General features: G+C 40.5%; 1 protein-coding gene across 10 annotated transcripts in view; it reads right to left on the bottom strand.

Moving 5' to 3' along the window:
• tjp1a (tight junction protein 1a) overlaps positions 1-16,244 on the bottom strand; it is a 100,022-nt gene that overhangs the window by 59,183 nt on the left and 24,595 nt on the right. The window contains exon 1 of one of the 10 annotated variants that reach the window (XM_040012008.1): positions 3,132-3,156. The exons of the other annotated variants lie outside the window; for them this stretch is intronic. Within the exon in view, the coding sequence (XP_039867942.1) occupies positions 3,132-3,146 (15 nt within the window). The 5' untranslated portion in view covers positions 3,147-3,156. Of the gene's footprint in view, positions 1-3,131; positions 3,157-16,244 lie in introns of those variants that run through there. 10 annotated transcript variants of the gene reach the window in all.

The raw sequence follows: 16,244 nt of genomic DNA, 5'->3' as shown, positions 1-16,244 counted from the left end.
TCTTATTCTTGTTTTTATTATTATTGGGGGGGGTGTTTAACTGTTTTAAGATTCTCTGAAGCACTTCTAAATTTTTTCACATAACAGCCCAGATTTGTGCGTGACTCATTCGTTGGCGTGGTCTAAGCACAGATTTGTGTGAATGAAGCCCATTGTTTCTAATGTTGTATGACCCTCTTAAACTCTCAAAATACACAAAATGAACTTGCCCTTTTTTTAAGAGTCACATGAGAGAATTTTGGAATATAATGTTTTTTTTGTGCCACATTCTAAAATAGAGGAAAGAAATTTTTTAAAAATGGCGGCGTGTGTACATTGTTGTTGCGTTTGCTGCACCGCCAACAGGGAATGTAGGCTTGCGTAGAGTTGTTATCTGCCTCTGTTTGCTTACAGCTCTTTATCACCTGGGGCATCCCTCAGCTGAACTAGTGCCACTGGCCTAACCATGTGACATGTACAGTAAACAGCATATGGAAGCAGCACTGCCAGGATAACAACACCAGGGATCACTGAGTTTAAAAAAAAAATACACCTACAAAACACCACAGCCTCACTTTACCGAGCAGACAAGCCAGCTGAGTTTTGCTTTCATAGATCTGACAGGTTTTACAAATCTGAAAGATAGTATTATAATTACCTGCCTATTACACATTATATTCAGTCTTGAGCCAACCCCATTTCATTATATTGCGCTAGGAAAATGAGAAACAGGTGGCACAATTTATTGAAATAGGTGCAAATAAACAGCAATTCTACCACTCTTGAAAGTCAATATTTGCTATGACCACCTTCTACACAGCATGAGCTTTCTTAGGCAAACTTTCTTGTAAATCCTTTAAGCAGTCTTCAGGAATAGTTCTCCAGGCTTCTTGAAGGACATTCAAAGCTTCTCTTTGTGCTCTATTGTGGGTTTTTTCTAACCAGGTATGCTTTTACTGTATTAATACAGTGTGTTTGGGATCATTGTCATCCTCAAACAAATACTGTATAGTGGATCAAAATGTGACCAAACATTTTTGAGTTCATAATTCCATGAATTTTGAAAAGATCCCAAACACCCCTGGCTAAAATACAGCCTGAACCTGGGATGCCATCCCTCACCATTTCTGATGAGGCTTCAGTGAACAGCATATGGATCAACTGAGGGTCCAGATGCATCTCTGAGGTCCTGTGTCAGATCTTTGCTGGATTTTTTCCCCTGTTTCTTAAGGACATGACTTTCAGATACTGTTTATCTAGCTTTTTTTTAGGGCTGCCACTTCTTCTAATCTCCACTTGTCCACACTGCACAACAAGCTAAGTGGAGGCTTTATAAACAACCCCCCCCCCCCCCCCCCCCCCAAAAAAAAAAAAAAAAAAAATCATGGTTCAGTACAAGAATTGCTTGGAAAAACGCAACCAATGTCCAAAGGAAACTTTGAAAGACCTTCAGAAACCCTGGAGAACTTTTGCTCAAGACCGCTTTAAAAAATGAAAAGAAAGTCTGGCTCCTTGGAAACAAAATAAAAAGAAATTAGAGTTCAGCTCATAATTCCATGAATTTTGAAGAGATTCTCTAAATCAAAATTCATTAAAAAATCAAAATTCATATCACATCTCTCTACTGTGAGACGACACTTTAAATACACCAGTGGAAATAATTTTAAAGAATAATTTTAAAATGACGAAGGATTTAAAAACTAGTCTAATAGGTGCTTTTGTGTGTGTGTGTGTGTGTGTGTGTGTGTGTGTGTGTGTGAGGGAACATTATGCAGACCACAGCTACAAGGCTGTGATTAGTTCTGTTGTCATGCTGTTAGTCAGTGTGTAATGTGCAGGGGCAGCAGTCCTGTGGGAAGGTCAGATTGCATGACACATTACAGGATAACAGGATTTTCTACCAGAAAGCATCTGGATCACAGCAGTTAACCTTTGCTTAGATATATAAATGTTAAACTGTAAAAACAGCTTGACTTTTTAAATACTTAAAAGAAACATCTCTTCCATTCAGCTTTATTCATCAAATGAATTTAACTTGAATTTAATGTAACTGATTTGTTGCATGGTAAGCCTAGTCTTAAATCTATAATAGTAGAACTAGTAAAAGGATGAAAAAAAATCATTTTTAATAGGTAGACTATTCAACATTATGCATGCCTAAGATTGAGTGGATTTTACACAGAAATCCATTCACTGAAAGCTCACACTGACACAGTGAACTGTTTAAAGGACTGAACTGCCTGTAAGGAAAAAGTGATAAATAGTTCATTTATCTCACATGACAAAGGAGAAAATCTGAAGAGCAGCTAAAGCTCAATATGAAACCATCACTGTAAACATTACTAACTTTTTTTTTTACGTCCCATGGAGAAATGTGCCCTCTGCATTTACACATAAACTATAGGAGCAGAACCCAGGTTTCAACTCCTCTGCAGAGACCAGAAGGGAATTGTTACACTGTAATATTACATCTAATATGCATGGATTTGGGGTAAAGGGAATCTAGAGTATTTATAGGAAACCAAGGCAAGATGTTTGAAACAAGATCGTCTCGTTCTGTGTTCCAAACAAACCGACGCCTCCTCGCTGGTCAAAAACAAAAAAACCAAAACATTTTAATATTACATCCATAAATTTTCTTGCTGTGCTCCACCGTCATTTCTGCTCTCGCTTTCTTATGAACCTCTCAGAAAACACTTTGGTTTAACCCGGAATTTCTGATGTCACTGTCATTAATGTTCAAAAGCTCTGTATTTCTTTTATTTCTTTCTCTTCATTTCTAATTTACGACCATCACCAAAGCCCACAACAGAGACACAAGAGCTGAAAGATGACTGAAATCAGTCAGAGCACAAAATACCAACAAAATAACACTCCCATTAAAACTATACTGCACGCCTTTTTGTATTTCTTGTTCAAAATATAGTGTTAAACAAGAAAATATCCTTATGTCGCGTAGCACTGAAACATTTACCTTCAAAATTGCACTCTGATCCTCTTTCTCCAGAAGACCAAACGCTTGAATTAATCATACGGATATTCAAACACTCACATGCAAAACATGATGCCTCTGCCTAACCTCCCAAAATATGGCATTTGATTTTAATCTGTCCTCGTCATACCATATCAATTTGTTTCTCACGTTCACTCACCACACACATGTGCATATGTCTGCACACGCTCTGACTCCAGCTACGGTTAACCCAGAGGGATGCTTTTGCCCGCGTATGTGCCCCTCCGTATGCACGTGCAGTTTGCGAGCCAGTGCATTTGCCTGCGTGAGTGAATGTGGGGTGATCCTCAACAGCGCACGCTGTGGACTGAGAGCAGAGCCAACCTGGTGTGACATCTATGAAAGCCGTGAGATAATCTACATGACACTGCCACTGATAGGACTGGAGATATTGATTTAAAAAGCCGCAGCTCTAAAATTAGATTCCTATGTGTTCTGATTGGGCCAGAGGCCCGCACCTCTGTGGTAATATGAGCCTATGGGCAGAGCTGTGTGTAGTGCACAAAGCTTTGATGCTGGGAACTCCTACGACTCCAGCGGTCCTGACTGAAATCAGTCTAACAACGCTGAGGCCCTCAAGCCTGACCTCCTGTTCCCTTCCTCCCTCCATCATCTCTCCCTGTGATAACAGAGACATTCCTGAGCTCGTTCCCTGCCTCGCCACAGGCCTCTCCCTTAATTCCAGTGGAGTGTGTGGAATGTTGGACTGGAGAGTCGAGCAGCGAGGCAGCCGGAGGCGAACAGACGAGAGGAAATGAACAACATTAATAAACTCAAGTCTGTTATGGCTCCTGGTGTTAGAAGCACCTGGATGTCCACGGCAGGGTGGGCCAGCATAAAAGCATGCACACAAACACACAGAAGCACAGAGAACATCTGCTACATGAAATGCAAATCTGGAGCAAACCAATGCATATGTAGCTATGTTGGTGGATTAACTATGTAAGTGAATCAGAGGGCTGGATTACAGGAAACTGTATGATCCTTTAAAGCATGCAGACCCAACAGATCAGGTCAATAAAATGCTGAAGAACCAGCAAGCAAGAAAATTATGACATTTTATTAATCAGTTTAATAAAATTAAACTGTTCCCCACCCCCAGAACATCTTTTTATTGATATACGACACTGCTATTGCATATGCTGAAGTTAAAACGTCCACTTCTCAGATCCTTAACCTGAGTCAGTCAAACAGAAAAATCAGCAAAATGAGCAAATTCCAGAAAAGTCAGAGGCTGGTGTGTTAGAGTCTGGCCAATTTTTACACGGTGAAGGTGTGTGTGCGTGCATATCTCTCTGCGTGTGAGCGAATGAGAAAACAAGAAAACAACAGACAGACGCAGAGCAGGGAGAAAAACCCAACTGCTACAGGCCAGGTGAAAAGAGCATGTGGACTAATAAAATAGAGTCGAAAGCGAAAAAAGATCAAAGGCAAAAGAGAAAGACATTTGGCAAATGTTATTGTCTAAAAAAAAAAGGGAGAGAGAGGTAGCTTTCTGTTTTGGATGTTAAAGTCAGAGACAGGAAAGAAAAAAAAGATGAAGGGCAAAACATCTCAGGAGGAGTGATATACAGCCGCGAAGAGGAGTCCAAGTCAGAGCATAAATCTCCTCCATGCTTGTGGAAATCAATTCTCTTCGTTGGTTGCTCCTTTATTTATGGATCACCATTAGGGACAAACCATCAGCGGCTATGATGACTAAGTTGCCGTTGCAGGAAGGTGGAGCTCGTCCAGTCGATGGGGGGGTCACCAATACACCTGCCTCCACCGGAGAATCAAATGAGCAACAACATTTCATGTTGCACGCTAAATTTGTAACCGGTGCAGGCTGTTAGTCATCAGACTGGGACGATTACTGATCAAAATTTCTTCACAGCCTAAAACTCTTGTCGAGTTTCTCTTTATCTTCAAGAGCACGTCCTTTTGATTTGCTACTGACGGGAGGGGGTGTCAAAGGTAAGCGATGTTCCCCCTTCCGAGCAGGTTTGCTCGTGCCAAAGCCTGTGACTGTAAAAGTGCCCATATGCATGAAAGCAAATCTGGCTCCAACTCCGACTGACAAGAACGTAGCTCGTCACAGAAGAAGACACAATCAAAAGCGACAACATCGCAGGGTGTGACGCTAACTGTGACTGCGCCAAACAAACAGAGGGGTTTGTGGTGCTGTGACCTTTTCTAGCACCCGTGCAACACCTCTCCCCCTCCGCCCAGTTTGTCACCATCACACCCTCCCTACCTGTTATTCCTGTCCACCTGCTCGGTGTCTCGTATGCCTGTCAGTCTGCCAGCCTCCACCGGGACTAAGGAGGATAGCAAGCTTTATTAAAAGAAAACAAGCAGACGATATAACAAAGGATACAGGGATATGAGCACAGCTAATCCACTGGCAACATCACTGAGGCTCAGAGGGAGCGTCCACTGAACAGGAGCCAGAGATATATATACTGTTTGAGGGCGCCTCTTTAAACACTGCTCCTCTGACCATGCGGAGTTTCTGAAACTGTGCACAGTCCAGCTGAACTTCAAGGCTACCAGTGACACCAGGCACGCTGCATTCAATGTTCAAAAGAAAGCTAGAGAATACTCCATGGCAGGCTTCAAGTGAAGGCGCTGACCCATGGATGATAAAATCCTTGTCAGCTGACTGATCAGTCATCCCTTCCTGCTCTCCCTTCTGCCCCCTCTCTTATTTTTAATAAAATATCTCCAGCTAAGGCTCGACACCACCTCATAAATGTGACCAGCCTTGCCAGGGAGTTCACGTCGCCCCTTACAGTTTCATGAACGAGAACAAGAACAGAACATCGGAACTTTTATATTTCACTGTTCACACATTCTTCCTCTTCAGTGCAGATGTAATGCTGATTATATTCATGCTAAAGCCAGATTCTGAGTTCATTTTTCAAATACTACTAGATAGCATGTTTAGCAAGAAGCGTGTGGTTAATCTGCAGATGAATCTGTGCCCGTGCCCCTCTGTTTCTCCGTTGGCACACAGATCTCTCTCTCTCTGCTTGGCAGCGCGATCCCCAGTAGGTTTTTCTGATATGTCGATTTCAGTTAATCAAGTTTTCTGGCATCTGCTTTGAAGGCTAACCCATGAAGTCACAGAGGGATGCACAATAGCTACAGGCCTGAGGTTTATTGCAAATTAAATATACAGGGTGGGCCATTTATATGGATACACCATAATAACATGGGAATCGTTGGTGATATTAAAGTTCTGTTTATGGCACATTAGTATATGTGAGGGGGCAAACTCCTCAAGATGGGTGGTGACCATGGTGGCCATTTTGGGTACAACTTTTGTTTTTTCAATAGGAAGAGGGCCATGTGACACATCAAACTTATTGGTAATGTCACAAGAAAAACAAAGATGTGCTTGGTTTCAACGTAACTTTATTCTTTCATGAGTTATTTAGAAGTTTCTGACCACTTATAAAGTGAGTTCAATGTGCTGCCCATTGTGTTGGATTGTCAATGCAACCCTCTTCTCCCACTCTTCACACACTGATAGCAACACCGCAGGAGAAATGCCAGCACAAGCATCCAGTATCCGTAGTTTCAGGTGCTGCACATCTCGTGCAGCACAGCTTCAGTGCAAGCACCTGCACCCAGTGGTGGCATATGCAAAGGGAAATGCCAGCTTCAGTGCATAAAGAGAGGAAACACATCATCATGTAGCAATTTCAATATCCAGTGGCCGGAGGTTTCCATTGATGAAGAATGGACCAGAAGTCACAGCCATTGACTGTCACTGGCTGTGAACAAAAGAAGAAAACTTGTAAATAACTATGAAAGAATAAAGTTAAGTTGAAACCAAGCACACCATTGTTTTTTTCTTGTGACATTACCAATAAGTTTGATGTGTCACATGGCCCTCTTCCTATTGAAAAAACAAAAGTTGTATCCAAAATGGCCACCATGGTCATCACCCATCTTGAGGAGTTTGCCCCCTCACATATACTAATGTGCCACAAACAGGACTTTAATATCACCAACCATTCCCATGTTATTATGGTGTATCCATATAAATGGCCCACCCTGTACATATTTATCCAATGTAATATTAGTGCGGTTGAATTTGGAGATAGTAGAAATTCACTGCGGAGACTCTCATTATGTCTGTTCATATGTCAGTAAAGCAGGCTGTTCGATTCTAATTGTCTTTAGACTAACATGAAAGCTGATGACTTGCTTTTCTGACGTCTTGATCTTTGTTTTTCAAGTCATCACAAACTGAATTTCAAAAATATGGTAGAGATATAATTATCTATGTAAGAGTTAAAACTGGTGTGCAGCATATGACATATATCCACTTATGGGTATATTATGCTGTCCTTTAAAATGGAGACCACTGCTGAGGAGGTCAGTAGTCCCCTCAGCAGCAGGGTTAAGGTGGTTCGTAGTGAAACTCTGCCCTCTGCAGGATTAAAGCCCTCACTGTTTTCCAGACGTGTTGATTGGGGGGGAGGCAGAGCTTCGGAGCCTTTTTAATTCTTTTGGTGCAGCAAAAGCACTTTTAGTGGCCACACAGGTGAATTACAGAACAGTAATGTCGGAGAAAGAGTAACTTGTTACAGCCCACACTAAACAAGCCACTTATGACAACAGGAGGAAGGAGAGGATACCACCCTACAGTCTCTATATTTTTAAAATAAGATTAATCAAATAGAAACAAAGTGCTAAAAACAAAAATTTAAGTGTTACCACATCTTAATTGTAAAAAAAAAAAAATCACTTATCCAAGAGTTGGAGGGGGGCTGGATCCTGGAGAAAAGGTGGGGAACAGCCCGGAAGGGTTGCCAGTCTATTCCTTTCAGTTTACTTAATCGCACATCTTCTACGTGGAAAAAATGAAAAAAACAAAAATGTAAACAACATGTCATACTAGACATGACTTTTAACCCCAAAGGCCACCAAGGTCACTCTGCATCCCCGTGCTGCACCAGTCAGTCAGCAAACAACGCTGATTCATCTTCCTCAAATAAACAGACGTGCACACAGACACACACACACAGGCATATTCATATCCCGGTGAGGTGCCTAACAACAATACCACCATAAAGACTAGTTGCTTGCTCTTCACCTAAACCTTTAATTAAGTCTTAAACTTAAAAACTTAAATTCCAAAAAAGCTGAGTACGTACAAAGTGACTGTTTAAAGATCTTCACAGCCCCACAAACTCAGTATCATAAGAACTTTCACCTGTACCTGTTTTAATTTTTAGGAAAGCAGCAGAAGACTCTCTGCATGGCTTTCATAACCCCACCTAAAGTGGAGACAGTTATGCAACCCCACAAAAGGTCATGCATTAAGGACAAGCATCTTAGATAGGGATGAAATCAAACGCTCGCCAGTGATGGAGTTAGATTGTATATTAGTGAGGAGCTTAAATATAGAAGAAGACCAGAATCATTCACAAAATGCAAGCATTAAACATATAAATATCAGACCTAAAATAGGTGGTCAGCTTGTGAAAACAGGCGCTATCACGGTTACTCAGCAGCCGCAGAGGCCATCTCTGCCCTGTTTAATGGACTTGAGCGGAGGGGGCCATCAAAACTGTGAGCAGAGTACATCCCTCAGCAGGTAGCATCCTGAAATAGCATCCTTGATCCTAATGGTGCACAGCACAGCCCCCGGCTTCTGACGAATCCATCCTGAGAGCCCCTTTGTCCCCAAGCAAACAGTCGTCCTGAGGCACACGGATACAGTGACAAGCAGAACGACACACACATAGTATCTCCTTCCATCCATCAGATCTGATTAACCCGTTCATTTCTCCTTGTTTTTCCCGTCCTCTGTTTGTTCGACTCAGTCGATTTAGTCTGCAGACAGATGCCACAGAGCCAGGGTGCAGGCTGCCATCGTGACTTCCCCCTGGAGGTGTCTCACTTGACAAAGTTTCACATTTCTGGTGGTCGATTTAGTTGAGAGGGAAAATAAAAGTCAAACGTGTAATGAGAGCCCCTGAAGGTGCCTGCACAGTAGGAAAGGTTAGAGAGATCTTTCGGTGTACAGCAGCATCAGAGAGGCTGACATTGCTGAAAGAGCGTAACATAGAAAGATGATAAAAAGGGACAAACGACACGCGATCATCTTCGCTTTAACTAATATTACAGCACACATCAGATAAGCCAGGGGTTTATGAAGATAATAAATACTCATATTTCAAGATTTTCAATCTGCATAAAATGCCTAGACAATACAATTGGTTTGCAAATTCAGTCTTGTTTTTTTTTGTTTCAATCAATTTTTAGGTAAACCAACAAAAAAAAAGTCAAAAAAGAAGTCAAAAATATCTGTGGAAAAATGCGTAGTAATCTGTTTAACAGGAAACGTAGCTACAGTTTATGACTGAGATTAAAATTAAATTATTAAAAATGTTTATACCACTAAATTCTACTTTTTGTCTTTTAATTTAATTCCTTACTGACTTCAGAGACTTTTTATATGTAAAAACAAACATCCCTAAGTCTGATCATGGGTCGAAAAAGTAGAATTATTTTTCAGGTATATGATTACACTGGCGTCATTAATTACACATCTTAGATACTAAGTAGAACAATGCTGCTTTACAAGCTGCTGATGATGAATAAAAATGGTTACAAGTGATATTAGCAAATTCTAATACATAATCTTTATATTACTATATGCAACTTTCTTTTTCATAATCAACTCTGAAGAAAAGCAAGGCAAACTAAATGCAATTTTAAAGTTTACAAATGAGGGCGGATATTTATGGTCATTGTTCTGTGTGTGTATTTCTTACTAGTGTTCTCCCGTTCCTTGTGTCCTCTGTACTTTGTCTTTTTTGAATCCTTTTGCCACTTCCTGTTTTACTTTGACAGTCATTCTCATGTGTCTTCAGTGATGCTGATTGTATTCACCTTTCTCTTTTTAGGCTGCTCTCCTTTCATGTCTCCTGTTCATTCTGTGGTCTTTCATCAGTCTTTGTACGTGTGCTAAGTTACCCAGCAAATCGCGGCTTCTCCACTGCAACATCACCCCCCCACCCCCCATTTCTCCACTTTACCTGGAGGTAAAGAGTCATCGTGCATTATGGAGGGTGGCTAGTCCCACCATAACGGGTGCACCATTCATCTTCTAGCAGTGATGCTATTGGTTATTGATGATACCACAGGGGCATGACACGATAATCAGACTATGGACCATTGTTCCCAGAGTTATGGCTTTCATCTGTTTTCTTGGATCAACATTGCCCTCTGAGTTCCGATTGACTTGGTCGGACTTCTGGTCGGTTGATCCTGCAACTTCCTTGAAGCACTTGTCTGTTTTTCCCACTTCCATGCCTTCGAGTGTCTGCATCTTTTTCTGCCAGCTTCAAATTGAATTGAATTTTCTCTGCGTATTTCATCAAGGGAACTGTTTTATTTGTGAGTGATTCGACTGCATTAACAGGAGTAGCCTGTGCATAAAGTAGCTTTTTTGCTTTTCAAATATCTTACAGCACATAACATAATGCTACAATCAGTTCTTCTTTTCCTTTGGATCTCTCTACAAACATAGAACAGACTGAAGACCATCACATTAGTCATATCAAATCAATGAAATATTTGAAGCTCTTAACACTCATGAACAACATCATATACGAAGCCTCGACATCAGATGGTAAATATTAATTTTTATGTTCGCCATTACTGTGTGAGCGTTTCCTTCTTCTACACACACAAACAGAAAAATAAATCTGAGAAGCTAAACATAATATAATATTTCCTCTTTACATAAACAAACAAACAAAAAAAACTGTCCGCTGACATTGTGTAAACCTACATGCATTATCACTCTAACCTCACACCCAGGGCACAGTAATTGTGTTACCATGGAAACAGCAGAGCTGCTGAGACTCCATCCCATCTAATTAGACGCGGCTGCTGCTGCTGCTGTGGACACGTGGATGAATGTTGAAGTCATACATTAACCCGATCTTCTCTTTTCATAATCCGACACGTTTCATGCAGGACCCGTTGTTTACTTCCAGCGGACACATCACCAACCCAAACATTTAAAAAAACAAAAAACAAACAAACAATGGGGAATCCGTCGTGCCATTTGGCTTAATTTACCCGGGGCTTCAAGGTGTTGCTTTTAAGAATAATAAATTATTCAGAAGATGACATTTCAGCGCTACTAAAACAGCCCAGAGACTCAAACAAGGATGGATGTGAAAGCAAGATCTAAAGTTACACGAAAACACCAGAGCTACCGAAGGTCACTGAGGAAATGCTGCCAATCACTGAGGCTGTTAAATAACAAGCAAGTGAATAGCATGTAAATTAGGACAAAATTAAAGCTTACCTATCACAAGCACCACGAGTAGTTTGCTGTCCAAAAACATCTCACATGGATGCCACTGTGATGTCAGCCAGTCAGACCTGATCAATAAAATTAATTCTTCTGAGCCATTAAGTAGCACAGTACAGTGCTCGCTGATGTTATTTATTTAATATTGGCAGTTGCCCAGGTGAAGGTGGGCAAACATTTGTATTAATATGCTGTAAACAAAGACCATGAAGGCGAGAACAACAGGTCCTCTTTAACTAGCTATAGCACATCTAATCAATACTGTGAGGCAGAGCGGTGATGGGGTTGTGCTTGAGGTCGCGTGAGAAAAACAACACCAGTACAGCTACACGTTAAGTCAGACATCCCATCAGTCTCATCGCCTTTAATTTTCCCCTCCTTTCTTACCTCATTCTATCTACTCATCCCCTACTTTCTGTTCTCCTCCATCTTCTTCTGCCCCCATTAGAGAAACGCTGACCTGCAGACTCCCTAATGCGACCAATCAATATTGCACAGAGGACAGCAGACTGCCAGACGCACCAACACGAACGCTATCTTCAACGAATGAGGCCGGGAATTCCTTTAGCTACATCACCACTGATGTCCCATCCAACTGACCCTGCAAACTGAGAGGGATTGATTAAACCAGTTTAATGCGAATGGTTCCAAATGACCCTGTGTTAAATATAAATCTTTCTCACTTTCATGCTGTGGCTGGCATAGATCATAGCTTCATCTATCTATAGAACCATCATTGATCCTGCACGCCCTTCCTGCCTGACATTACTAATGCACAGCGGCCGCAGCACGAGCTAACACAAGAGGCAAAAAGCATGTCATTATGCAGAGGGCTTTGTGTCTTTAAAAAGCTAATGAATCACTGGAATCAAAACGAAAGCCATAGGGAGCATGAAAGCTACAGCCTATAGATGTGCTGCTGCTTAATGCAAATAATGAGGAGTGATAATGCTTCACTGAATGTCCCATTTGCCAATCAAGATCTCTTTATTCAAGTTAAAGGAGCACAAGCAAGAATCCTGGTAAGTAACAAAAGAAAAAGTATTAATCGTACAGCATTATTTGTCTTATCAGTTTTATTTATATACTTCAATATAATCAGTGTTGAGAAGGTTACTTTTAAAGTGTATTCCACTACAGATTACAGAATGCAAAATGGTCCAAAATGTAATTTGTAATGTATTCCGTTAAGTTACTCAATGTGAGTAACATATTCTGAATACTTTGGATTACTTGATATATTGTCATGCTTTTTACAACTACATGAATGTACTGATCTGTTACTATTACTAAAGGCTATTTGTCACCAAGCTAACATTGTTAGCTGGTGTTAGCTGAGGTTGGTTCGTAGACCACAGACTGTTAGACTTGATGCATTAACAACCTGCTAGCTGCAAATAATCACGTGCAGTTCTGAAAGCAATACCAACTACATTTTTAAATCTTAATCTAAAATGAGTAAGATTAGGGTGGACATCACAACTGCACATGATTTTGCTTGTAGCTAGCAGGTTGTAATGTAGCCTTCATTAATAGTAATAAATCACACAGCAATAGATACTTTAGTGGCACATTACCCAGGTAGCTACCACAAGTGCTGCAACTGGTCCGTTGGGTTATTGTCTCCCAGGAAACACTTCCCTTGTGCTTTTGGAAATCTGTTTTCTTCTATTTCCGTTTCCGTTTTTCCTATTTTCATTGTGTATTGTGTGCTTTTGCAGCGTTTTTCTTAATGTTGGTGTTTTTTCTTAAGTTGCAGTCCGTTTGGCCTCTCAGGGCCACCGTACATACATGCAATTTGTTGCGCAACAAAATTAAATAAAATTAAATTCCCCATTATGTTTAACTTTCTCGTGTTTCATTTTATTCTTCATGACAAGAAAATAATAATAATGTGCCAAAACACATCTGACTTCATGTTGCCAGTTTTTGGTTTACACTATCATGCATTCCATACCTGCTTTTGGATTTATGTGCCAGTGTCAACATGAAATGCGTTTGTGCTTCCACTTGAGGCGGGCAAAGAACGAGTAGAGCTGTGGTCTCTGGCAGATGTTGCATGCTGACTTTTGTGGCAGATTTCTCACGATTGCATCACATCTAACGATCTCATTGTGTTGGTGTACGTCATCAGGACTGCTTTTGTGCAGAACAGCAGTAACACTGTACAGCCAAGAAACGGGACAGCTTTAAGAGTTTGACCTGGCAACAGGACACATGCATACATACTCCCTCTCTATTAAGGTGGTGAACTTCAGGTATATCTGTTTCATTTTATGATTTAGTTTTTACATGTATTTTGATGACATGTATTTTTTTCATAGTCCATTGCTGGCTGAGCCATGTAACTTACAAAACCCACCAGCATTTGGCTCCTATTTGTTGTTAATTTCCCACACTGATGATGATGATCCCAGAAGCTTAGCGCTACTGCAGATTTAATAATTTGTTCAGAAATAACCACTGTTGCTGCTGTAATACCATATTCAGTCCATGCACACACACACACACACACACACACACACACACACACACACACACACTCTCTCTCTTTAGGCACAGCATATCGTTCCATAACCACAAAGGCTGCAGACTGTTTCAGCGCTGGTGAAATAAACGACTTTATGTGATGTGCAATTTTGTGCCACTGTGCCTTGAAAACAAGGGACGGGGAGAATGAGTTATAAGGTGTCTGCAGAGCCTTCTGTCTGTCCAGGGGAAATATATTCATCTAATAGGTACATGCTGCACCCGCTGCCAAACCACTCGCTCAGCCCTCCCTCGGCCATTCATGTCATAACCTTTTATTTATGACTCTATTTTGTAATCTCTCTTTCACACCCGTCTGTCAGTCTGTGTTTGTGGGTTTGCCATCTTTGGTCTGGCCATTATCCCGACAGAAAGCAGGCAAGCCTACCTCATCGCCAACTGCTCATCAAAGGCTATTCACTGTCCACAGGATATGTTCCTGCCAGATATTAACACCGCACTCAAAAAGTCCAGAAGCTACTAGGTGTTGGAAGTACTATTAACTTTACCTTATAAACCTTTTTTTCTTATTTTTTAAAATCTGCAATTCTTGTTTTCTTATTTGGGCAGACTAAGTGATAAATAAACGCTACAGTGCAGCAGACGCGGCATTGTGCGCCACAGATTTCACTAAAACACTGTGTACTTTCAGCTCAAGGTCTCTGCATATCAGGTCACACTTCACAGTTTACACCAACACATATGCATACACACATCTATCTAAGCACTGACAACGTTGTAGGGAATCAGTGTTTTCCCCTACTGAAATATACATTGGCAGGTATTTTGCATAAGAAGATAAATAGATGAACTATTGGTCTGCATTGAATAAATAATAACTAAAATCTACATGGCTTCACCCAGTTTAACCACAGTTTTTTCAGCTTCTCCTCTCTGTAGTCCTCACTGAGCTGATTTTTTTTAATGTGCAAAAATAGCTGCAACTGAAAGAAAGAAAACGCTACATTACGACGTGGATCATTTCTTCCATCTATTATTCATGCTACGAATTTACATTCATGGACATCATGCGGAGGTCCACAGCAGGGCAAGCGAACAGGAGAAAATGTATTTGTGTAACATGCTCTGATACATGGAGCGAGGAGCAAGTGAGATGAAATGGATAGTCTGCAGTCTGCAGCATCTATATATTTAATGCAAAATGTAAAGTATTGAGATTTACTTTTATTATGTTTCAGTTAGATGTAAGCTTGAAAAAATAAACACAAATAAATAAAGAAAGGAAGGCTTGCTTTAAATCACAGGTTTTCTCAAGGCTGTGTTTGAAGACTATCTTTGCTGATGGATGGTCTTTAAAGACAAGACTGTGAAGCATCGCTTTGACTCTGAGTCTCAGAGCAACTCTGGCTTCCCTACACTGATGCCTAAAATACTTCCTGCAGGAGTCACATCGGCGCATGTTACAAATTGAGCGCTAGCTGACAGATTAGGAAGTGCAGGACTTGTGCCAGAACAAAAGTGAAAAGTTTGTGAAACTGAAGCAACGTTTTTTTCTTTTTCAATTTGATGTGACACAAAATTCTAATCTTTTTTTAATGTACATTCATGCCAGTGCTGCTAATATTTATACATATTACCTATAGGACAGATAAACAGTTTGTTACGATATGAAAACGTCTATCGTTTCATATTACGCTATCATTTGTTTCATTGTGTCGCAAAATAAACTGTTTACAGCAATATTTTTTCATGGTTTTGATGGTCACTTTAGAATTCCTTAAAGTTCTCTCTTTCTCTTATATTTAATATAACCACACTACCCTTACTCTACATTAAAATGTTCAGTGTTCAGTGGGTGTTACAGTAAATTTTAACATCCAGGCATCAATGTAAAAGAGGAAGTTTAAAAGAGTTAGAAGTTAGCAGGAAGTTAGCAGGAAGTTAGCTCGCTAGTTTCCGGAAACTAGCGACATCTCAAGTTCTTGCAGAAGGATTTCTACAAAACAAATACGTCACTTTGGACATAAAAGAAAACAGAAAACAAAAAACTAAACGGCAGCAACATTTGTAAGGTTGCTGAAGTTGGGTTTGCTGGTATATAAACAACTTCTACCCTTGAGATTGGTGGCAGTCTTATTTAAAAAAAATTCTGATTCAAGCAAAGAAAAAGTGCTTTCGTATTTCAGTATTTCACACTAGCAAAAACAACCAATAGACCAAGCATCACCTTTTCCACCCTAAGCCCTTCTGAAACCAGTCAAAAGGGTTTAATAAAAATGAAGGACAAGGAAAGCACATTACTGTCAATAAAAGAATTAATATATGCCTACTTATATATCTTTTTTCCTTAAATCTTTCAGCCCTATTTTTATCCTTGGCAACAGCACTCCTGTAGTTGCACGGCTCATTTCCCACTCAACCAAAACTCTGCCA

This window comes from Simochromis diagramma, unplaced genomic scaffold, assembly GCF_900408965.1.
Source record: "Simochromis diagramma unplaced genomic scaffold, fSimDia1.1 OVJJ01000603.1, whole genome shotgun sequence".
NCBI classification, from domain to species: Eukaryota; Metazoa; Chordata; class Actinopteri; order Cichliformes; family Cichlidae; genus Simochromis; species Simochromis diagramma.
The sequence above is the reverse complement of the archived record's forward strand: the minus strand, read 5'-3'. Positions and strand labels throughout refer to the sequence as shown.